The sequence below is a fragment of the Lissotriton helveticus genome, chromosome 1_1 (assembly GCF_964261635.1).
Source record: "Lissotriton helveticus chromosome 1_1, aLisHel1.1, whole genome shotgun sequence".
NCBI classification, from domain to species: Eukaryota; Metazoa; Chordata; class Amphibia; order Caudata; family Salamandridae; genus Lissotriton; species Lissotriton helveticus.
Window position 1 is genome coordinate 1,683,429,727 of NC_136057.1, and position 25,542 is coordinate 1,683,455,268.

The following is a 25,542-nucleotide window of genomic DNA, read 5'->3' on the forward strand; positions in this document are numbered from 1 at the left end:
TGTTCTCTTCTTGCTTCACGTTTGCCATTTCCACTCCCAGTTCAAGGTGATTATCTTAATTTATACACCTACATGTCAGATGCAGTGTGGAACCTCCAATGTGATTGGACTGTCTGAGGTTCCTCTGTTGCAGAAGAAACTTGAGTTCTTGTGCCGCAGATGCCTTGTTTGGTTCCATACCTCTTTGAACTTAAGTTTCCTGCCTTAAATGCGACCGCTTACAAGTATGTGAATTCTTTGTAAGTGCTTCCTAGGTGCCCCAACCCTCCTCGCTTGAAAAAGTAGCAGATACGTACAGTAAGTAATCTTATGTCTGGCATAGGAACTTGATAGCTGGAGCGCACAGCTCTGCTTCACTGCATCGAAGGAGATCGCCATCAACCAGACGGGTATTGACTGGGATTTGTGGTTTCTCAAGACAGGTAATTTTGGCCTAACACAATTTCTCATCTTGACATTTCTTGAACCGAAAGAGCTTTTAGTTATTGGTACTACATGCTGCTTGTTTATAATAGATCCATAAGTAGTCGATTGTGCCAGCGCTCAACATGTTTGAGCCTAAAAATATGATTTCAAAGGCAAAATAATTTTTTGTCTGGAAAACCCTCAATTATAGAAATAAGTGCAGTTGCGATGCACTAAGTTGGAGGCGCTTCATGGCGCAGGCATGGCTCTTCTTTGACTCCTTGCTTCACTTTGTAGTGAAGGCGTGATTTTATTTTCTTTACAAGTGCTTGGCTTTTCTTCATGACTCTTGTTTCTTTCATAAAGACTTGATTTCTCTGTACCCATGAACTGTCCTTATGAAGTCGTTCTTTCCCTTAGGAGTGCTTGGCTCTTTGCAATGGCTTGAGCTTTCCTTGTGAAAACCTGCTTTCTGTGGTGAAGACTTCACTCTTTGTGATGAAGGCTTGATATTCTGGCTGATGAACACTTGAGCTTTTCTTATGAAGATGTGCTTTCCCTTGAAGGTTTGGCTCTCCATGGTGAAGCCTGGGCTTGTCTGTCCATGAAAAACCTTTGCTTTTGCCATAAAATGTGCTTTCCATGTCTAAGGCTTGGCTCAGTGCGATGACTGCTTGTTTTTCTTGATGGCCTCCTGAGTTGCCCTTATGAAGACTTGCTCTCAGTGGTGAAGGCTTGAATCTGATATTTTTCACAGTAAATGAATTAGCTCTTTACGGTGAAGGTTTGGTTTTTCTGAAGCACCTGAGCTCAAGCCTTTTAAAAATATTCTTTCAGTGCTGACGACTTGGGTCTTCGTAAAAAAAGACTTGAGCTTTCGATATTAAGATGTGCTTTTACTGAGGTTTTCTTTTGTTACTGAAGGCTTGGGTCATTCTGATGAACGTAAAAGTTGATAAATGAATAATCTTCAATCCTAAAAATGATGAGTAACTTGGAGTTCTGCTGACACCCTTATCATTTTGTTTTTTGAAAGCTTGGACTAACATGCAGTTGTAGCAGAACAGCTCTTATTTCTATTTAGGCATGCTGGTCTCCTTATTCTGGCGCAATAGATGCACTGGGTGGCTGCACCGCATGAATACGTTTGGCGAGGTCTCATGTCACTGTTGGGTGAAATATATTTGTTGTAACCAGTATTGGAAATGGAGAAAGTTTACTCTGGGATCTGATAAAATGGGTACAGCAGAAAGGATTGAGTCATGCGGTGTGGCATCGTAAAGAACAGAATCGGGGACAGATAGGCTGTGCATTATTTTTGCAGAACTCTCCCCCGAAGAAAATAGCAACAAGGAAAAATGTAGTACTAGAGCTGTTCTGATGTACTTGGTGGCAAACGGACTGTATTGTAAGATAGCTTAGGGTGTTAAGTAGTGCTTTAGGTGTGTCGAAAAAGGTGGGGGTAAGGGGTCTCCAAAGGATCTATGGCTTAAAAAACACAAGATTTTTTTGTAAGAGGTGACCTCTGTAACTAAGAGCATGGCTTGCACATGTGGGCTACAGCATTGGCTTCCTCTTGGTATTCCTGCCCTATTGGTCTCCATTCCGCTCTCGACCCTTCTTCTTCTCTTCCTTCCCCTCCTTCAAGATCTTTGCTTTCCTTCTGCCCTTCCTCTTGACCCTAGTCTTGTTCCTTCTGCTTCTAATCCTCGCCCTCCTCTTCCTGATCTTTGTTCCCTTTGTTCCCTTGTCCCTGGTTATTCCCCTCCTTCCTATGGTTAATCTGCCTTGTCCAGCTCCTCATCGCCTGGTCTGAACCGTAGTCCTGTCCCCCTCCTCCTGGTGGTATACCTGATGCCCTCGTCGTCCTTATTTTTGTCCTATTGCTCACTCCCCTGATTCTCCTCCTGGTCCTCAACCCTTACTTTTAGTTATGGCCCTCCTGCTCCTAATCCTCCAAGTCCTTCCGGTCTTTTTTTATCGTGACCCTCCTGGTCTTCGCAGGTCTGGTGCTTCTGGTCTGTTGCCTCCTCCAAAGTCATGTTCCTGTGGTTTAGTCTCCCTGGTTTTCCTGATCCCTTAGGCCTCCTGGTCTTTATATTTCTCCTGGTGGTCATCAAGCTCCTAGTCCTATTTTCTGTCCTTCTGGTGCCCAAGTCTCTACCTGCCTTTCATAAGCCTGGCACTGTTTGTGCTCCTCTTAAACCCAGTCCTCCTTATGCCAACTTTCCTGGTGCTTGTCCTCGTGGCCATAGTTTCCTTGATCCTGGTCCAGTTCAAACTGACCCCATCCCTTGGTGCTTGTCCTCATGGTCTTGGTTCTTTTGCCTTAGGTCCCATGGTGCTTGTTTTTGGTCCTTTTGGTCTTCTATTCCTGGTAATGCTCTTCCTTCTGGTCCTACTCGTGGTTCCAGCCCTGCTTGTGATCCTGGTCCTCCTGCTGCTGGCTCTTCATTTGACCCGAAATCGGGTATCGGAGCGCTTTACATAAGCACCAGTTGCGTTACATGAGGACACATTCATTTGTGTAAGGCACAGGGAGATTACGTGATTTGAATCACAGGATGTTGTGTGTCCTTGCCGAGACTCGAACCCGGTTCCCCAGATTGGAAGTCCACTGCCCTAAGTGTTTGTTATGCTACATCCTCTCCCATAGTTAATTTGCTGGTTAAATTAGGTACCAATAAGGCGTAAAATCCGGCTTTAAGTGATTTTCCAAGTTTTTGTACCGACCAGGATATTAAAAACAGGTCATGCTGGTAATAAAAAATGCCTGGTGCCAGCCCTAGAATATGGTATGTGAATACCTACTCTGCTTACATGCTGGGCATGACAGTCTCAAAAACGGCTTCCGAAGCCAGCCTGTCTGTTTTGAGTCTTAGGCTGCGCTGGCTCTGATGGGCCTCATAATGAGTTTTGCCTCGAGGTAAATCCAGAGATGTTTTAAGACCTGGGCAAAGTGGGCAAATGCTCTCTCTAGATCACATCGATCTGTTTCTGTATCGGAACCCCTCTTCTCTGTGCCCAGCTCTCCCCCTGTCTCTCTTTGCCCAGTGTCATCTTGGTGTCCTCGGAACGGCATTCCCACCGTTTTCTTTGTGTGAAACCCGTTTCCAAAAGTTTGTCTGGCATCATGCGGGCTACAGTTAGCAGAAAAATAGTAATACGTTGTTAAGGATTGGGAGGGGGGGGGGGGCAAATGCGTCTCGACTGTGGTCCCAACAGTTCTTAAGACGACACTAAATCCCCCCTAACTTCCCCCACTGGATGTAACCGATTGTTCTCCTTTTAAATTCGCCTGGCCTTCTGCAGGAACAGCATGCTGTTTTTCAGTGCTCTTTTGACGTTGTTTCTGCTTTTAGTTTTTTGGGTTGTTAAAAAATGTCTAGTAAAAAAAAAAAAAAGAAATTTCACAAGAGCCTCGGTAAGGTTCATTTTAAAAGCCAGCTATTGTGAAATCGGAAGGGACCATGTGAGCATCTGGACTGTTTGTCCTGTTAGTTAATTTGTATGGGTTGTGTTTGAGTTTGAACGTTCAGAGATTTGTTTGCTCATTTCGAGTTATTTTTTTTTTAACGCAAGATCAATTTATGCCAAAACATAAGGAAAGGAAAGCCAGCTGAGCAGAGAAGGCCCAAATGTGTGAATTTATCATTCGTTGTGTTACCATTCATTGGCGACCGTGTGTGCACTGGAAGTCATTGTGAAGGTAAAACACGGTCGTGCAGACTCGGGGGTCCACGGCTCCGTGAATGTAGCACCTCCCGGGATGGTCATTTCCCAAGACTGCCATGGCGTCGGGTACCTGGGTGGGGCAGGGCAGGGCGTGCTCTGAACAGTCTGTCCTATTCCTTGTGCCACGTGATCTTTCAACTGCAGGGCCACGCAGCTGTCCCCAGTGGCAAGATCTGAATCCTTTTATTCTGTACGTGGGCCACGCACACAAGTCTGATAGTGCACCTCAACACAGAAGTGCACCAGGCCTCTATCCCTCGAGTACCCACTACAGCACTGCCACAGCACCCAAGCTCGGCTCTGCAGCACCTTTGCTACTCGAATACCGAGAGCCACAATAATATATTTGTAAAGGGCAATTAAAAAATATATATATTTATGTTGCACATTACTCTTACATTGATATTCTGGTACCATACCATCCTGCTATTCAGTACTCGCCCCAGTACAGCATGGTCAATGCATCTTTAGGTGGATTTACAGCACCCCTCCCATTCCAACAATAAGGACCACTCGCAGCATCATCAATCCAACTCAGTTCAGGTCAGCGTCACCATATACTGCTCTGCCCCACACATCAGTAGCAGTCTGTCTCCACCACTCGTGCTTTTCCGATCCAATGCAGCTTTGGTAGTGCAATCTAGTTTGAATCCGCAGGTCCCCTGCCATTCCACTCTGGAGACCCAGACCCAGCTCGGTCAATGATACAGTGGCACTCCTCAGACCAACGTAGCTCAGCCAGTGCATCTCGCCCCAGAGCACCAGCACCATTTCATTTATGAGACCCCAACACGCCTCCACCAATTCACCCCATGCCTGACTTGGGACAGTCTGCGCGGTCCGCAACTGGATCCCACTCTGCTCTGTCGATGCACCCCAGTCATGAGCTGCAGCAACGCTGCCATTGCAGCTCTGATACCCAGCACCCAACTTAGCAGTCGCGCCTGAATCCTGAAATGCAGCAGTCTCTTCTGCTCATTACTGGATCCCAGACACAACTCTGCCCAACTTGGCAGTCTGTCTTTCCAGTGCCATGCTTGTTACCCAGAGCTCAAATTGGGATCTGGACATAGATATCAGTCTTAGTCCACCAAATCGCCTGCTGTTTAGCCTTGAGCTCTATCCTCTCTTCCATCCGCCCCACACAGCCCTGGTAACGCACCCCAGTCACCGTGCTTCATTATTGCAGTACACTGTCATTTTGTCTCCTGCACACCCACCTCTTATTGTGATGATGTGTCCGAAGGTGAGCATCTGTTACTCTTGCCTTGCAGGCTACATAAATAGTTGCACATCTTTCCTACACACAGTAGCGCACTGTGCTCTGGGGCGCACAGGGTCCCAATGCTTCATCGTAAGGGTTACCTGCCCCATTTGTATCCCAGATTGAGGTGCTCTAGCAAGCTCAGGCCGTTCCTTAAACTTCCTTACTTCTGTCCTTGAGTCAGTCTTCATCCTGTGGCTGGTGGGACTACTGGGGCTATCAGCAATAGTCGCCCTTGACATGCTTCCATGAAGCTCTTAAATCCTCCTCTTTCCTTTTCCCACCGTCTCTAGCCACCATCGGCTCCATTACCACTATACCAGTGCTAGGTTATTTATCTGCTGTCATCCAGTGACCACTTAAACTGGCATCCAAACACTTTGCTGCTGAGCCAACACACAGTCATGGACAGCACTCCTTCTATTGTACTGCATCACGTATGTTGCTCTGTCACATGCTTCCCACCTACTGTTTTCACCATGTGGGCAATAATATGTGCATTTAGCTGCAATCGGGTTAGTGAATTGGTCAGTCCAACCCTGGACAAGACCTCTTGACTTAACTTGTGTTGTCATTGACTATGGCAACTTTCTTTGACTGGACTTTTAAAGTTCTCCCCCTGCCACTGAAGGCAATGTTACACGCAGCAGTATGCTTTGTCTCTGGAACTAAAATATGTGACTACTTTACACTGGTGCTATTAATACTGAAATGGCTTATCCATAGAAGCCAGGGCATTATACACAATGGCTTACATCACCCATAAGGTTCTAGACCTCACCAACACTTGGTACCTGGCATCGATGCTGAAAGTGTCTGATGGGCTCAGATCTTTACAAAATTAGGAAACATTTCTCTTCGAACCTCTCCATGCTTAATTGTCAACACCAGCATTTATGACAGTCTTTTATAGATGAGCACAATAAAAGTTTATTATTAGGAGTGGGCGGATCTCGCTGAGTTTCACTCCTGGAGTTTCAAGAAAACTCAGCAAGATTTTGTAGTTACGCAAACGGACGGAAATTGGCACATCGCTCTGATTTTTAGCACCGGGAGCTTGCTCTGTACTGCAAATTCCCCGTGAATGGCACCACGCAGCGCACAAGAGGGAGATGCTTCTTTGCTGCCACTCCAGCAGATTTTCTACTCCAGCTGTAGCTTTTTTTCACAGTGAACGTTCGCGAAAGCCCATGACCACCTGCATTGAGAAAATATTGCTGGGTGCCCTCCTAGTCCCTGAAATTCACGCTAGGGGACACCAATTCTCGCTCACTCTAGCTAACTTGCTGTTGGTGAGATGAGCGTGAGAAAAAATTTCACCATGTGGTGGTTGGCGGAGTTTGGCCGGAACTCCCTGTTACAAACATAATGCAGAGTGGCTAAATATCTGCGAACTCTGCTGGTGGAGCGGAATCTATCACCCACCCCTGTTTATTGTTAATATAATATACATTGAAATCGACTAATACCTGCAACCAGAGCCATTCTTCTAACTTTGGGGTCCCTAGGATTGTCTCAGTTGTAGGAGTGTGATGGTTACTAGTTGTGTTGGTATTGTCACTGGCAGGGGCAATGGGTGAAGCAAGCTGCAGTGGCTTCCAGACGAGGGCCCTGGCTCTTATTTTAATTTTATTTTTATACACATTAAGCCCTGGAACCTCTGACTTTTAAAAGGGTAAGCACAGTAGCACAATACTTTTAGTGCAGTGCAACTCGAATTTGGAATTCTCTCGAGGCTTACAAACCTCTCGTCTGACTGTCTAGCTTGAAGACTGAGCTGAGACTTCTCTTCCACAGACACAATGTCCAGCCCTATTCAAACTTTTCTTTTTGATATCACCCACATTCTCAGGCTCTGTCTTTAAGTCACCTACTCTTTGCCTTTTAGCTTTCGCCTCCCTCTTGCCCTTCTCTCTCGCCTTTGGACTCTAGTTGAAACTTCTCCAGCCTCAGTCTGTACTCCTTCCTTATGCCGCCTTTACCCACCATACTGCCTTCACACTTAACTTCTCAAGGCCACCGCTTTTCCCTGATCTTTGTCTTAAGGTGTTTACCTTGTAGCTGCTCCATTCGGTCTATATTTGATATGTTGTCTTCATGATGTGTTGCAAGAGTTTGTTTCTGAGTTTGTTCCATCCTGGGCCCCCCCTCTTTTTTTTTTTTTTTTTACATAAATTGCTCGTGCATTTCTCATTGCTTTGGTCAGCTCTGTTTTTTAACGCCTTCGGGCCAAATGCGCTATATAAAACTCCATAAATGAGTAATCCAGATATCAAGATCCTCACCTCGGATTCAGCACGGGAAACGGCCTTTACAACGAAGCCGTTTCCACGTAATCTTTAACCACGCATGCAGTACAACGCATGCGTGGTTACCACTAATGCCTTTACCACGCATGCCTTTACTACGATGTTTGTAGTAAAGGCATATGTAGTAAAGGTAAAAAAAATAAAGGGGGGGCTTGGGGGGGTCTCCCCCCCAAATAAAACAACTCACCATAAGTCACGTCGGCATCATAGTCGTTTAAGAGAAATCGGGAAATTCTCTTAACGACGTATGACGTCACCACGCTAATAGTCGAGGAAATGTTTATGCGTGGTAAACGAATTCCGTTGTAACGCATGCGTGGTAAAGGCATGCGTTGCAACGGAATTCGTTGTATCATCATATATTCCTCCAGCACATCAATGAAACTACTAGAAGCTGGAGCCGAGGTGAGGATCTTGATATCTGGAACCTTATATCTGTGCACCAACTGCTAGCTCCATGTAAAACCTGCCCTCCGCACTGTCATATCATGTTGAGCGCACACCTTGATCCAATGCAATACTAGGTCTGTTCATTTTTCTAGACTTTTTTTCGCTTTGCATTCCCCTTGTTTTGTTTCATTGATGATCTCATCTGTGGGATGCTCTTCCTGATGTCTTTTGTTTCTCCTTCCTCCCTGTGGACAGATGTGGAGCAGATGGCAATCGACTGGTTAACTGGGAACTTCTACTTCGTGGACGACATTGACGACCGGATCTTCGTGTGCAACAAGAACGGCGACACCTGCGTGACCCTGCTGGACCTCGAGCTGTACAACCCCAAGGGCATCGCCTTGGACCCAGCCATGGGGTGAGTGACCTCTGGGGCCTGGGAGGGTGTGGAGGGGCCTGCAAGAGTGTGTGTGTGGTAAGAGAGAGAGGGAAATGTATGAGGAACGGTTTGAAGAGCACAAACGTTGATACTGTCATACTCTGGGGTGAGGGAATTCTGTCATTCTGGGAAATTGCAGAACTCCATTTAAAAAAAAAAAAAAAAAAATGCTGGAATTCACAGTGATTGTCCGTTCTTCTCGAGCATCTTTCGGGGCACCGAATGGTGCACGGGCAGAACTGTGACCTTGATGACAGCAGTGGAACAGCGAGTGGTATTTACACAGAAGTCTGGCCAATCCACGCCATGGATTTGGAGAATTGTGCTGTGGTTCACTCCTCACTAGTGAAATGCGGGCGCCCTGTATTTGCTTGTGAATGGTGGTGGATGCTCGTTTCTGCCCGGCCGCCTTGTCCATATTCCACTCCAGCCCTGGTCTCTAGTAAAGAACAGATCACGGATCACGCGTTCGTATGGCGTGGAAGGAACCGCGGGGGAATATTCTGCTGTATGGGGCGAAGAACTGGAACTCCTGCTCATTCTGACTGCTGCTGAGCTCAGTGTACTCACCATAACGTGTGCGTGATTTTCCAGGCCCTGGCCTTTAGAGTCATTCATCTGAAGCTAGGCCTCCCATGACCAGCTCGGCCCATGCCTGCGTTGTCAGCCCATTGTAACGTCACTGCCGGTTGGCATGGTGCCGGATGCCACCGTGGGCAGCGCCACTCCTCGCCTGGCGACCCCAGTGTCGTTCATCCTCCCGGTGCCTCTCTCACTGGGGTCACAGGTCGACTGACTCCATGAGTGAAACTGGCACTCGTAAAGCGCCGTCCAATCAACATGCCGGTTATAGCCCAACTAAGCACCTCGTGGGGAAAGAAAAGAGTAAGTGAGCAAAAAAAATACGCTTTAAGAGTTTACAAAGAGCTGTGTACGCGGTGTAGACCGAAGAGGAGAGGTTCCAGAGAGCACCCACTAACTAAGCCTGTTCACACTGGGGACTCATGGCAGGGAGGGGACTTGCAGCCCAGGGGACACACCTCTGCCTATCCACACAATAGATTTGAATGCCGTTTCTGTGCCCACTGGGTGGTGGAAATATTTTTGGTATAACCCCTGGGGTGGTTGTCTTGGTAATCGGCAGCAGCCAGGGGAGTTTTTCTAGAGGAAGTTTGAGTGCCGCCTGCCCGGACCCTTCTCGAAAAGGCGCAGCTCCCATCGCAATACGTCATCATTGACAATAAACGTGACCCAAGGGCCCCGGGTGGCTGCCCGTCTCGGGGGCTGGAGGTCGGCCGCAGCTGAGGCCCCTCGAGGATCAGATAGGGGGACAGATTCGACATCGACGCAGCAGCTTGATTCTCATTAAGTGTAACCCGCGCCGACGGGGAGAAGATTCGAGAGAGTCCATCAGATAGTGCAGTAATGGGCGCTGGGGGAAGTAAGGCGCAATTTAATTATTGCTGTCAGTCACAGAGAGGGACAGTTTTATTTGGACCGAGGTTTGACCTGTCCTCTGTAAAGAAACTGCCGCCCTTTTATGTCCGGTTTGGAAACAGAGACTTGGTCTGCCACTCTCTCACTTGCCACTGTATGCATATTCTATTTAAACGTTCATATTACTAGCACCGATGTATGCCCTCTCTTCCAACTAAATGTGGGGCAATCCGGCTCTTAATATATATTGTTTCCTTTGTGCCGCATGCTTATGTACGGTATGTGGGAAATGTACTGTTTTGTGGTATTCGTTTATTCGCTGTTAATGTCAAGGGTTCCGGATAGAGCTCAAACGAGCACTGGTCAATGCTTGGAAGAGAGTTTGACTTTCATGCAGGTGTGAGTACAGCTCAGCCAATACCAATTGTTGAGATGGCGTCTTTAGACATGTTCTGACCTGGGGCCGCCTTCCAACTGCTTCAAGAATATTAGTTTGTCTCTGTCTTTATCATTAACGTTTTGCTTTAGTTGTACTTTTTTGATCCAAAACACAAGTTGCAGTTTTGTGTCACCAGCCAGAAACGTGATATTTCAGAAATATTATCCATTTGTTTTTCCAAACCGGCTATCCTACCTCAGGAGGTGTGCCAACTTGGAACGTTAGGAGCTAGAAAAAAGCACGATGAAAGCATCTTCATTGGTTCATCACTCTGGAAAAGAAACAGTTCACCTTGTCTCTAATATCGTTCTAAACTGAGCACTCAGACAAACGTGCAGACATCTGTAGAGCTGTCTGACTCGAGCTTATTCTGGTTGAGGTTAGTCCTGGCAAAGTGAAGCTAAAAATCTGTCTTTTCAACCAGATCCCAACATTCCATACCTCATACAGTACCTCCTAATCGGCGGTAACCAAATTGTCAAAAGCCTGTACATTATTGGCATTTGTGAAGGGCCCTCCTTCCCCTAGACCCAAAGTGCTTTAAAGGTAAATGTCCATCAACTGTGTTTTTTGCAATTTTCACCCGAGTGGGCTGGGTATGCTCAGACGTGAGTCCCAGGCTCTCCACACCACTGGAGTCAAGCTATCCAGGCTGATGAAGGCTGATAGCCAGAAACCGGTCCTTGGATGCTTGATTCAGGTCTGGGAAAGACATGGCTTGGTAGTTCAGACTGGACTGTTCCCATGAGGCACAGGGTCAGAGCTGATTTGCATATAGCCAGTGTCTAACCCAGGGTGGTGTGGAGTGCAAAAAAGATGAGCGATTTAGGCCCAGATCCTTGTACTGGGGTGAATGTATGACATTGTTCTACATTCTGTCCATCAACTGTGTTTTTTGCAATTAAAGGTAATTGAGACATTTGCTACTCTGCTTGCTATATATGGTTGGCAGAGGTTTCTTTTTACAGTGGCTTATCTGTGAATCATTTTGGTGCTGTACATGAGATTTGGAAGTGTTCTCCAAACTTGTTGCAAATGACCGTGTCGCTGTGTTTAAGCTCAGCGTGGGACGGATAGATGGGAGGTGGATAGTCTCATTTGTATTTACCTACCATGATTACTTTAACCTACCATGATTACTTCACCAAATTTCTCATCTTGTGAGTGGATAAGTGGATATGACTGTAAGGATGAGTCCTTTCAGATGTAGAGAAGGAACTACCCAAGGATACCATACACCACAGTGTATCTTTGGGGGTCTACCCTGAAGCGTAGATGTCAATAAGCACCAGATAAAGAGATGCCATGCCAGAGGATTTTTGGGGTCCACCCACACTGAGAGATGGCACAAACATTGCACAGCACAGACACCACCATGGTGGGTTTTTGCAGTCCGCCACGAAACAAGTGGGTTATAACCGAAGGATAACCAGATGTCACAGAAGTGAGTTATGGGTTCATGAGTGTTCCTGGTGGCAGCGGAGTGCAATTCACAAGAGTGGGTGTACCTAAGGAGAAGATATGAGGGCGAGATGAATGCAATGAAGGGGTAGTTAGAAGTAAGATGATAAGAGATGACTAAGGAGGTAGCCGAGGGTATGGAATAGAAGTGAAAAGAGCACAAGTTATGATCTAAGGTTCTGACCTGCTTTTATAGACCCAAATAGAGAAGAAACCTTGCATCCGTCGCAGAGGGATCGCTGCTCTCATGAACCACCAGGCTACTGATGAGCGGGAGGCAAAGGTAGATTGAGGATAGAAAGCAGGGATTTTTGAACCCTTGCTTGATTCTGAGAATTTGCCACCACCGAGGACCTGTGGTTAATATGGCTTTTCATCCATGTAGGCTGTATAGTGTAGTCATCAACTTCCACCACAGCGCTGATATTTTTTACTCCGGACCCTTCAACGCCCTAACTTGTTATTCTTTGAACCAGATCTCTGCTAGACCCCTGTGTTTACTTGGGGGCCCTTCACTCCTCTCATTATCTACACCTGCCTAGAGTCAGCCCCCTGTTGTTCCACGGTGCCCTACACCCTAATATCTGCTTTCTACTCTATGATAGAGCCATAGCTTTGATTCCCCCACACAAATGTCCCAAGTTATTGTATTTTCTTCATTTGGTTGAGTCGTTTCTTTTCTGACACAAACTTCCAATCCTTTCCACAATATCTGTGCTTGATTTTTAGTTGCCGAATTTGCTTATTTGAGTGAATGAAAAAGGTGTCACTGTTGGCAATAATACGAGTTGAAATTTCGTGCGCATAACCCTTCAAACTTGCGTGCACATCTGAGTGGGTGAGTTCCAAAGTGCAGTTTTTGGATGTTGACGCACAGACCTCTGCTGTTGTCTGGCAATGAACTGCCTATGAAGCCCCCTTCTGATCTTGTAATTTCAATGAATTTTGCAGCAAAGGTTTTCACAGTTTGGTAAAATCCTGCAAATGCAGATCACTTGAAGGGCATTACTGTTGGGCTTGTCTCAGTAAAGATATTTTTTCTTCACACAGGCTATGTAGACTTTGCTATTTGTTTCCCCAAAAATACGTTGCTACAGCTCACTAGGACTGCACTTTGGCGAAATCAGATTAATCTGTGATGAGCAATAAAATGTGATTGAACTTCACTGTGGTTGGGCTTCTGCATTCTTGAAGTAGTGCTCTCAGAACTGCCCAAGTTTCCCTAAAATCCGGTGTGTCTGTATCCATGATTGCTGCCTTGAAATCCAAAGTGTCTTGCTGTTTCAATTCTTGTTCTCCTTAAGGAGTGCCATGATTGGTTTCCTGAAATCCAAAGTGTCTCCTTGATTGCCCAATCGTTTCCTTGAAATTTTGGAGTTCCCCTTATTAGCATTATCACGGAAAGCCCAATAGCCTCAGTAGCAAGTATGCCTTTTCTGCATGGTCACCTCAGATTTTGGGTCTCTGCCTGGACCCTATTTTTACTGTTTTTTTTAACTCTGCACTTTACCCTTTCTAAACATGAGCAATGTGCTTATGCATTTCCTATAAATGTGGTTAAATTGGGTTTCTCTTGATTGACATATATAACTTGCCTATACATCCCTAGTATATGGTGTAGGAAATACACCCAGGGCTTGGATAATTACATGCGTACTATGTGTAGCCTTACTGCAGCATCCTAAATATGGTGTGCAGTCCAGTAGGAAAGCAGAGTGCCCTCCTCAGGTGAGCTGAGCCGAAGAGGCTAGAGACCGGTAGCACAGCCTTATTCTGTTCTGGCCTAGGTGTGAGTCGCGAGGCCAGTCTCCAAGGAACCCGATCTGCGTTGGCGCTTCCTCTGCCAACGGGGTACACAAGCAGGTCCAGTAGTTCCGCAGGGGGAGGTAGGCTCAAGCCCCTTCTTGCAAAGGAATGGCAGGTTGGGGGAAGGGGAGAGTCACTGGCATGCAGGGACCAACAGCACCTCAGATCCAATAAAGCCCTGGCGGCACAGCGGGCCAGTTCTTATGCGGGGTGAGCCGGGCCTGCCTCCATGTTGCGTTTCAGTGATTGTGAATTTTCTGAAGGAGTGGGGACCGGGATGTTGGACGGGCCGTGGCAATGACCAGAAAGAAGACAGAAGGTCCGCTATGGACAGACCCACGTACTATGCCGTGCCCCAGGTGCTTTAAATGGGCTGGTACTGTCCGGTACGGAGAACCGGCACTTGTTTATTTAGAGAGGGAGAGTACCGGCACTTCTCAAGAGAAAAGCTATACTTTTAATTGGAGAGTACCCGCACTTCTCAGAAACAAGCAGGTACTCTGGTACAGAGTACCTGCACTTATATTTTTCCATTTCAAGCACTGCGTGCCCCTGCATAAATATCAGCCCCAGGTGTGAGCGGCAGGTGCTGGCCGACATCAGGAAAGTGCTCCAATTGTAGGTGTGCCGCAAAGGAGATGGCAGGCGCCTGCGTGGAGAGAGCGCAAATTCAAACGCATTATGTCGGGCTCACCAGACGTGCTAGCTACCGCGGAGGGTGTCCAAGCAGAAAAGGGGGGGGGGGGGTGTTGCAGGAGCGGGCCGACCCATTGCTGAGAGGGGCACGGCACAGAACTCTGTGTCGGCCCCTGGTGTAGGCCACAAGTGTGGGCCGATGTTCGCAAACAGCCCAGGCCGTGGGAGTGCAAACGAGAGGGATGAGCCCAGTGTCCACGGAGGCCAAAAAATGCAGAATGGGCCGAACATGCAGCATCTCTTAGCAAGGTCCTCAGCGTTGAGTTCCGAGGCCACCACTTCTTGCTAGTACGGTCTCCGGCTGCTCTCAAGACGTATCACTGCTTCAACAGCCCCGCGCCGCCCAGGGCCTCCACTTTGCTGGCGGTGGTCAGGAGACTGTCCGAGATCAGGGACCGGCTGAAGGGAGCACGGATAAGGTTGGTGTCCGCCCCAAGCAGTGGACTGGCAGTGGAGCTCCGAGAAATCAGACCTACTCTGGCACCATCTTGGAAGCTGAACGTTAAGAAGGTTACCTTTTCCCTGCCTGAAGCTCCTGGAAGCTATTTTGCAGTAGCCTGCTGGTAGCTGCCCAGCCAATGCTTGAAATGAATGAGGTGTAGAAATTTCTCCCAAAGAGGAACAATGACTTGGGCCTGGTAACAAGATGGACTGAGTGTGGAGTTTTTGATCCCAAATAGCTCGAAATGGCCAATCGGGGGGGAATGGGGGGGGGGGGAATGGGGGAGAGAGAGACTCCGGAACATCGGTAACTTGACATGGACAGCGATGAGGCCGGCCAATTCATACTTCTGTGTTGTGAGAGACTTGAAGAAAGAAAAATCTTTGTCCCCAAGGCCCACAATCAACTATTCTGGCTTCAAACACAGTGGAAAGGAAGCTACCTCCAGAACATGGTTTGGAGTGGTCTCGGGAGAGGACTGCCTATTTTCTTGGCCACACTTCTGCTTGTACACAAACGAGGAAGGGTTCACCCATTTCGGATTTTGGGGGTGAGGTGCACTGTGGGTTTATTTGCAGTAAGGCCAACGGGATGTGCTGCAAAAAATGTGGAGGTTTGCCCTCCAGAACATTTTTCAATTGGTTAGGGAGTGTAGAGGAGTCACTCCCACCTTTCTGCTGTTGCACATCATCAATAGGGCACCCCAAGGAACTCTTAGAAGACTTTCTGACCTGTGAAAAAAAGAAAGAAGAGAACGGGACCTGTTGTCTGTCACCCAAGAGGAGCTCTGTAGAACTGGACTTGCTCTATCTTATAGCCAGGACAAAGGAGTGGACTCCTAAGGGTCAGTTGACTGACACAATAAAACAGGGACACAATAACCATTGGCAATTCCTTTCTCCTGAAGTGACAAGTTGACCGGTACCAACTGGATGTGGATTGCACCTTGCTGCTGGCCTCTGCTGAGTGAGTCATGCACCCTAAGTTCTGTCCTGGAAGCCTTCGAAGTGTGCCAGAGCAGCTGATCCCGAAACCCTGAAAAGTGGGACTTGGAGAAAAAGTTTGGACTTCCAGGATTTCTAGAGCCGTCAGGGAGACTGTGGCAAAAGTGTCTGATATGGATGAAACTTCATTGCATGCTGCTGCAGACTTGCCCTGCTGAAGTATTTAGAGCTCAATTAAAATGATTACGTCTGAAGGTAACGTCTGTGACTGTGGCAAACCATATCTGAACCACGCTTCATCGCAGTTGGCCTGAAATGGCACCTACGGTCCCGGTCTACCACTTCAATTTGCTACCATTGGCACTTGGTGCTTTTTGGTACTATATTTACTTACAATTTTACAAATTCAAATCTCCAGTTATCTGTATTGTTTTTTTCATGTGGTGTCATTTTGTTTATTATATTCTACTCTGTTTTTCTAATTAGGGTTGAGATTTTTGTTGTTTGTATTTTGACTTTATTACTGTTTGGTACTGACGAATAATTTACACATTGCCCTAAGTTTAGCTTATCTGCTCTAATCCATATCTTCCAGGTGTCTGAGCTCAGATGAATTTATTTACTTTTAAGGTTCACCCTGACAAGTTAATGTAATTATTCCTTGAGGTGAGTGACCAACCGCCCCAAATAATAATCCCTTATTCTCTTCCTGAAATTCGGATTCTCCAAGATTGAAAGTCCACTTCAAAGTAAGAAGCTCTCCAAAATTAATTTGTTCCTTGAAATCCAAGGAGTATCCCTGATTCTTTAATAGTCCCTTCTGAAGGGAAGTGAAAAAAACTCAACTGTGATGCTGACGTCGCTGAAGTGAATTCCGTATCATCAAACCCATATAAATATGTAGATACCGGGTCATCTCCTTGAAATAGTTATAAATATTTATCAGGATAGAGGCATTTGTGTTTGCATATTTTATATGTGTTGGGTAATGCATTTTCTAGGCCTTCCTGCAATTAATTTTCTAACCAGTGCTCCCTGCCACAATGGGCAGCGATGTGAAGATTTTTTTGAAAAAAAGTGTAACTGTTAACATGATTTTAGGTGGTTAACCAGTTGCAAGTTTGAAATTTAAGCACATGTACCTGTTCACTGGCAGCTAGAATCAATCTTCTGTTTAATAGGTATATATATATATATATATATATATATATATATATATATATATATATTTGTAGCTATCTGCAATTCATTAAGTTGATCCTCACAACAGAACTGACACAAACTTGCTGTTAGCAAACTATGACACCCCCTTGCAAGTCAAATCATATGAAAAATAGAAATGCTGAGATGTTTCATGGAAACTCCTCTCCTCGGCTTTAAACTCTGCATTTTACCTAACTGCTGAAGAAAGAAGAATCCAGGCCGGAAACTTCCAGAGTCCTGGACTCCTATCCTCCTTTTTTGAGAGAAGGGAATTGAGAAGTTGCTCTGGATCTGATTACAAATAGGCTTATTATTTCTAAACGCGGTGTCGTCTAGGTTTTCTCCAGACGTATAGCACAGAGACCGCGATCTTGGAGGTCGGGGGTGATGCACGGAACCTTCTTGATGCACATGGGAATTGGCAAATTCCTCCTAGAGCAGTTCCAGTCCTCTCTGAAAACGACCAATTCACGCTGATTGAACTCTCAAGGTGTAACAACCAGATTCCTGGGGCAACAGGGCAGCCAGAGGCTACTATAACTAAATCCTGCCACCACTGTCCGTCTAAAGCAGCCTTGGTACAGAGGGCGATAGCCACTCTCTGTAAAAGAGAGATGCGCCATTTATGCCCCTCCACCTCAGAGCCAAGCTCTAGGTTCACAATTCTTGTAAACAGGAAGACCCTCGGTAGATATGCGCGATTGTCATGTTCACTGAGGTAGAGATCAAGAAAACCTACAGTGCATTCGCGTGAATTGCTAGGAGATCCGCATAGGGCAGGGAAGCACGCTGTCCAGAGCCATGCAGAAGACCTCTCTTCCATCACAAGGTCTCAGAACATTCATCTCAGGTAGGGCACAAGCCCATCACCCCTAGTCTTCAGCCTCTTTGTGAAGTCACCGGTCATCATGAGTCCGGATCCTAAGAGGGAGCTGGCAGACTGTCCATCTGCAACGACCTCTCCGTGCACCTCAGGCTATCCTCCCTGAAAAACACTCTACTCTAAAAGATCCTCCTCTCCGACTGTTTCTGGTTTCAAACCTTGTATCAAAGGCACTTACTGGAGTGTGAGAATGTAGGTGACACCTTTGATGTATAGAAGAGTACCCACTGAAGGCACACAATGGAGTGAATGTATGGGAATTAAATCTGGTGAGAAGATAATTAGCCCTGCAATCCATATAACATGAGCACGCTTGTCATTGGATAGTAAATATACTTGCTGTAGGGTCTTGCTGATACTCTGTGAACATAAAGGATTTAACAAAAAGTCCGGAGATGGTTGGGTTCGGAATGTACTACGGTAAACCCCTAGAAAAGATGTTGACCACGAAAGCACTAAGATATTGTTGATGGGTGTGACCCAGATTCGGTAGGTCGAAATGCTTCTACTGTTTAACAGCACCTTGGTACTTCTGTCTAGACAGATTTTCAGGAAAACTACTTTGATAAGTTCTGCCTCATATTCTATTTGACAGGCTTCATTGGCATATATGTTTTTTTGTTATGCAAAGACGGTGTAAATAATGCACATTTCACCTAGTTACAGAAGTCTTGAGAAATCACGGTTCATCATTTTACAGGGGAGAACTGAGCCCGTGCCCATAATTCTAACTTCAGAACCCCTTGTACTTTTGTTTCGGTTAAATATATTTGTTTAATAAGTAATAGTTCATTACTAATAGTCATGAAAAAAACTAAATCATAATACAGGTCGACAGAGTGCTAGACACAATTGTCGAAGGAAAAGGAGACGACATGGCCCACCTAAAGGTCTGCCTCTAATTGGCCATGGTCCCACCCTACACTTAGCAATGATGATAATTACAGTTTTACATACTGCACATCTACATGTATACTTTAATGAGATTTCTTTAACAATAACTCTATTATGTACATGTGCTTTAGATGCAAATTCGAACATGAGCAATAAACCAACGATCATTCAAAGCCACGAATAAAGTAATTTAAAAAACTAGGTGTGGGCAGTAACATTTATATCTATGTGACAGTCTGATTTTCCCACATCCACACAGCACACAGGAATGGTAAAAAAAAGAGCGAGAAAACTCAAAACCAAATACTGTGATTTAAAAAAAAAAAAAATATGCGAACAAGTGCGCACACACATAATGGCCACTGTGTAGACATCAGACCAGGAAAGCTCAGAACTCCTGTGTATAATATTTTTGTGCCAAAATATTTAATAATTTCTATATGGACATGCTTGGCTGCCTTTATTAGCCCTGTGGTGCTCCTTGTGTTTTACTTGGTGCACACTGGTGCACTTCTACTTTTTCTGTTTACTTTTGTGCTGAGAACCATTTTTACACATTTGATGACTTTCCTCTTACTCTGGACTTCTGATTGCTCAAAGATGCTGTTGTGATGAAAGTGTTCCACATGACTTTGTGAAGCGTGCTACTCTACCCATGTATTTTTTTGGGTAGGCCTCTGGGTGTTTCCCAGTTAATAAGGCAAACATGCAAGTCAACTGAAGTTCTTATTGAAACGAGTCTCAGGAGGGTCAGCAGACTGACATGACCTGAGCATAAAGTGGTCATTACAGGGTCACGGATCCCTAAGATTGGAGGCGCCCCTGTAGATTGGAAAATGGCGTGTTTTTATTTTTTAATTTTTTTAATCACTCTTTGATTTACAGTTTGTTACAGTGCAGTGCTTGATAAGTATATATTTCCAGCATAATCATTGAACATTCCTTCATTTACTACCAGTCTTTTCATTATTTAGAGTGTTCTTCGCATTCAGCCCAATACAACTGAACTTCAAAAGCTTAGTACCCAAGGTGGCTGTTGAAGGTGGACATTGAATGTCACACATTGAGTGTGTCGCTTGAGGCATTAACACCTAGGGTACAGAAGGAACCTGCATTTGTGAAGGGTTTTCCCTTTTAGTTCACTTTGCTTGTGTTCGGAGTGTCTTTAAACTTTTTACTGTTGATTTCTCAGTACTCGTAGATATGCTCTGGGTGTCCTTTCTGCCTCTGCTGCCCCTATTTTTGCAGATCATTCAGACATGTGTTAATCAGCAACGCGTTTTGCACCTTCTATCACTTGGCAGTCTTTTTCTTGGCCAACATGTATGCCAAATCAATAAATCTGTTTTGGTGTTTGTTTGTTCGGTAGTGCTATCAGCCACAGCAGGCGGCCTTCTTCAGCACATAGAGGTCTGCGGTCTGTTATTTCTGCTACCGTAGTACCCACCGTCTTCCAGTGTTTCCACTCAAAATGGTAAAAGCTGGCATTGACCATGCAGCATCTTGGGCATGTGGCAGGCACTCCAGCATATATTTGATAGATGTGTTTCGGGAATACGTAGGTTTGATAGGGATACATTACATGGGTCTATTTATGGTTCCTTGCTACCCTTTGCCTGTATTCAAGCATATTTTCCCATTTTGGGTCTTGTTCTGTTCCTGAAAACATTTTCATCCTACCCTTTCCTAATCTTAGTTGGAGTCGACCTAAACGGTTGTGATAATCCTCGGTACAGTAATGCGATCATCCTTCTTCCTGAACCATGCATCAATACCAGTTCCATGAAATTTGACGTCTGGGTTCTCCCCTCTCCAATTTCCATGTTAGCTGAGATACTCTAATAAGTGCACCACGTGTAATGAATTGATGGGGTCTATTTCAAAGGTTTCCCTTATACTGTAGAAGGAGCGGAGTCTTCCACCTTCATAGAGGTCCCCTACTTAGCTGCATCCCTCTTGTGTCCACGGGATGTTATTTCTAAGTTTGACTATGCCTCTAAGATATGAATCTCAGGGGCATAGATGGGCCCTGCGTATATTAATTTGACTCATTTTTGCCGGCAGTATCTGTCTTCACCAAATTTGGAACTTTGAATGGACGTCCAGTACCCACCAATATTGCTATATATAGTGTTATTATTAAGTTCTCATTACACATCCTCCTTTTCTGCCTCCCCTTGATGATCCTGAACACCCTTGTGGGCCATTGCTTCCTGGCCGCCAAGATAGTATTGCTGATAGTTGGGACCCCACAAGCCCACTCTCACTGATGGGCAGCTGCAGCTTGCCCAAAGCCATTTTCACGGCCATTGCCCTTCATGAGATCTGAGAGCAATGGATGTAGGTCCGAGAATTGCTTGCTCTTAGTCCCCACAGGCAGAGCTGCCAAAAAATACAAGACTGTATGCAGGAGGATCATTTTGGATATTGCAGTCCTGTCCATGGTGGACAACAGAAGGCCACAACAGAACTGGATTTTCACATTGCCACAATTATTTTACCCTCCTTTCCTGCCGCTAGCTGTTCATTCTATTGGTCTTTCTGTGCTCTCTGTATTTAAAAGTCCACCATTCGCAGGGAAACTATGGCACATCATTTTGCAGAGCAGGCCGTATTGGGAACAAACAAAATTTCTCGCAGTTTGTATGTAGCCCGATATAGCTCAGAGGTCTGTCAGGGCCTATTCACCGGCAGGCCAAAGTTCGCGTCTCTCTAGTATGATAATGCATCATGTATGTACTGTTGAACATGGCTCCTCTTCAGGATAATGTCCCATGTTTTACTCTTGGCCCTGAAATCACTCACCGGCTGGTCCAGGGAAATTATGAACACCGGGGGCGACAGTGGGCATCCTGTCTAGTTCCCCTACTATCACTTATCTCTGAGAGAGTATGTGTCCAGTGCTCTCACTCACTACAGGACGGGAATATGCATCTACCCTCCTATGCGTTTCAGTTGATCAAGGGGGCAGAATGGGGAAATCTCACATGAGTGATGTCTAGGGCTCTAACAGGGGAAGTTCACGAAAACCCATTTAGTCCAAAACGTCACGAGCCTCCGCCTGAATGGGTAAAGTGTACATCACACAACATGTAATTTAAGATATTGGGTCATGAAAGTGGATCTCAAATAGTTCTCTCCAGGAGTCGGTCCCTTTGGTCCATTCTTCCCAAGGATCCAAAATAGGTCACTGCAGCCTCCGTTTGGGTGAATACTGAAGTTTTGATTACTATCACAACCAGGTGAGGGATAGGACAGAAGCCAGATCCACCCATTTTCACGGTGTTTTTACTCATCACTTGCATCCTCTGCCTTGTGGACAATTTTATAGGGCTATTACCTGGAACATTTGATGGCCCAGGGGGCCACCAACATTGCACTGCTGGCTCCCCCTGTCTGTTATCTTGCTGCTTGTCTGTGTTTGGCAGATGTGGAGGACAAATAGGCACTACTGTTTATAACCTAGCTGAAACACTTACTGGAGGACTGTCTCTAATACTATTACCAAGTTCGATTCATCCTCCTCAAGGGGTCACCGCAGAACCCGGATACATAACACCTGATTAAGTTCTTCAGTCACTCCACCTGATCTTCAAGATCACTGTCGGTCAAAAGAGTGCATGATCAGAATGCAGTGAATCTTATGCAATCCCTCTAGAATCTTTGTGTGGACGGTTCTATTTTTCCAGCCATCCCTCATTCAAACTAATAGTTTGCCCCTTGTCTATTAAGCGTGCTTCCACCTTTCCTAATTTTTCCTCCTACACCCTCATCTTGTACCCCACTATATCAGTTTGTTATGGACCTTGCCTATTGATGCAATTAGAACATTCTCCCTCTTGGTCAGAATTGATAAATCCTCTTCCTCTTCAGTTGCACTGTTCAGTTGCTTTGCTGCAACACTGAAGAAAGTGTTTGACTTTTGGATGGCTTTGAGACAGTCGGGGCAGCCCCATTAGACTGGTTGTCCCCGTTTTAGTTGGTCACCATTTTCCATTAGAATTCTATACTCTTCATGCACCGGCTGTCTGTTTTGAGGGGGCTCTCTGGAATCTCTAGTAGTGTTCTTAGAGTACCTGAGGTATCTGCAGCTGGCCTCAAGTTAGTTGTCTTGGGGAGGGAAAGGCGCAGTGAAGAGGGGACACAACTCTACCACTAATCTGTTTCCCAAGCCCCTGTCCTGTCAGCTGGGTTGCTCTCTGGAGTGGTTGGCTTGGCTACACTCTGTTGTTTGGCATGGCTCCCCAACAATGTGGGCCTCTGTGCTCTCACTTGCTGGAGAGCGCATCAGTTTCAAATATGCGCTACCATCATGGTTCCCAGAAACTGGTGAGGTGTACATCTCTGTAGTTTCTTGGAGGCCTGGTCTCCTCCAAGGTGAGGGAGAAGATGGGTGTAACACACACATTAAGAAAGGTCTTAGCTGATAACTCCTGGGCGTACATGTTTCGTTACAGGAGTCTTAGCTGGTTGACATCTTTAATGCATTTTCTAACTATTTATTACAGTTCGCAGGCAAAACCCTATTCTTATAGCAGTGCCCCCCAATTTACATCAAAGCCACCCAAGAGGAGCATTTTTTTGTTTTAACTCATTACATCTGCAACATCTGAAAGAGACACGTTCGTATTAGATTCCTTACCTTAGAATATCCCCAGGCGTCAGACTGGATCCGGAAATTTTTGCGTAGCAGTACCCTTGCGCGTCGGTAGGCGTCGTCTGCGGCTCCGCGTCCATGGTCGGCATCGTGGGCGCCGTGATGACGTCGTCGGAGTACTTGGACGCCGCCTCCGCGTGCTGACGTCAGTTCTTCTTTTTTCCGCGCCAGCAAGCGCAGATCTGGAAAAAGCAGTAACCCTAGTCCATTTTTGACTAACTTTTTGATCCTTTCTCGAAGTCTTTCGACTCCGATTGGTGCCGTAGGGATGCCCGGCTTTAAGCACTGCGAGGATTGCGACTGCACGATGACCCGAGAGTGTCAGTCTCATGAGGACTGGGCAGGAGACCTTGGGGAGGCCAGTGACCTGGACACCTCTCCAGACACTGGTTTTGTCTCCCCTCCTACCGTGGCTTCGGAGGAGGGGGCGACCTACAGTGTGGTGTTGATGAGGGCTGCCAAGACCTTGGGCCTTGAGCTCCCCGTCGCGGCCGTGAGGACTAATCTCCTCACTGAGGTCCTTAAACCGCAGTCAAGCTCGGCAGAGCCTCTGCTGCCCTTTAATGAGGCCTTGACCGACGTTCTTCTGGGCACTTGGCCCAAGCCCACTACGGGTTCGCCCGTAGATAGGAACGTGGCCAGACGCCACCGCCCAGCACCGGGCGACCCCTGTTTCCTGTCCACCCACCCTACCCCCGAGAGCCTGGTCATCCAGGCCTCCAATTCCCAGACCGCATTCCCGTCGGCACCGCCGGACAGGGAATCCAAGAGGTACGAGCAGTACGGCAAAAAGATCTTCTCGTCCCTTAGTCTGGGACTGCGGTCTTCCAACACCGCATGCCTCTTGGGCCGCTACACCCACTCTCTGTGGGATACGGTCGCGGAGTTGCTGCCAGAGTGTCCGTTAGAGGTACGGGCCAAACTCGGCCAAGCCCTTGTGGAGGGCCGGGATGCAGCCAAATATTCTATACGGTGTGGGCTGGATACCACCGACTCACTGGGTAGAGCAATGCCAACGACGGTGGCGGTCAGACGCCACGCCTGGTTGAGGTCCGCCAACTTTTCGGCCGACGTCCAGAACACCTTGATGGACATGCCGTTTGATGTCCGTCGCCTCTTTGGCGGCAAGGCAGACCATGCGCTCGAGCGCTTTAAGGACTCCAGGGCTACGGCCAAGTCCTTGGGCCTCTCGGCCCCGCGCCAGGAATCGGCTGCCTTTCATTCCTTTCGTGGCCACGGAAGGGGTGTACCCACACGTGCTGCCAGCCACGCTCCGCAGGGTCATAGCCAACGCGGTGGCGGCCATGGGAACCGCCGTCCCGGCGGTCGGGGACAACGGCGAGGTCAGTCCACACCTTCCCCCGCAGCATCCGCCTCTAAACCCTCCTAGTCCGTGCTTTCAGGCCCATGTGACGCCAGTGGGGGGTAGGGTTCGCCATCACCACCTCCACTGGCGCACCGTCACTTCGGACAGGTGGGTGCTGCAGATCATCCGATGGGGCTACTCCCTCCCCTTCGAGGCGACTCCTCCAGCCATGCCACCGCAGAACCACCGTGTATCGGGGGATCATTTGCGACTTCTGCAGGAGGAAGTTACGGCCCTCTTGGCCAAGGGGGCCATCGAGCGCGTTCCTGGGCCAGAAGTAGGGTGTGGTTGCTACTCCCACTACTTTCTGGTACCCAAGAAGGGCAAAGGGGGCCTACGCCCTATCTTGGACCTAAGGAACGTCAACGGCTTCCTCCGGAAGGAGAAGTTCAAGATGCTGACACTGGCTCAGGTCCTAGCTGCCCTGGACCCAGGAGACTGGATGGTAGAGTTGGACTTGCAGGACGCTTATTTCCATATCCCTGTCCTGCCGGCCCACCGGCGCTACCTGCGGTTCACGGTTGGCCACGAGCACTTTCAGTATACCGTGCTCCCCTTCGGCCTTACCAGCGCCCCACGGGTGTTCACAAAGGTGATGGCGGTGGTCGCAGCTCACCTGCGCAGGTTAGGGGTTTCAGTCTTCCCCTACCTAGACGACTGGTTGTTGAAGGCGGGCTCGCCTCAGACAGTCGTCAGCCACCTCCAGACTACGGCAGACCTCCTGCACAGGCTGGGGTTCTCCATCAATGTGCCGAAGTCACACCTGTGCCCC

General features: G+C 47.0%; 1 protein-coding gene across 1 annotated transcript in view; it reads left to right on the forward strand.

Annotated features, from left to right (window-relative positions):
* LRP1 (LDL receptor related protein 1) overlaps window positions 1-25,542 on the forward strand; it is a 1,472,234-nt gene that overhangs the window by 273,721 nt on the left and 1,172,971 nt on the right. The window contains 1 exon segment of the mRNA XM_078688974.1: window positions 8,359-8,521. Within this exon segment, the coding sequence (XP_078545100.1) occupies window positions 8,359-8,521 (163 nt within the window).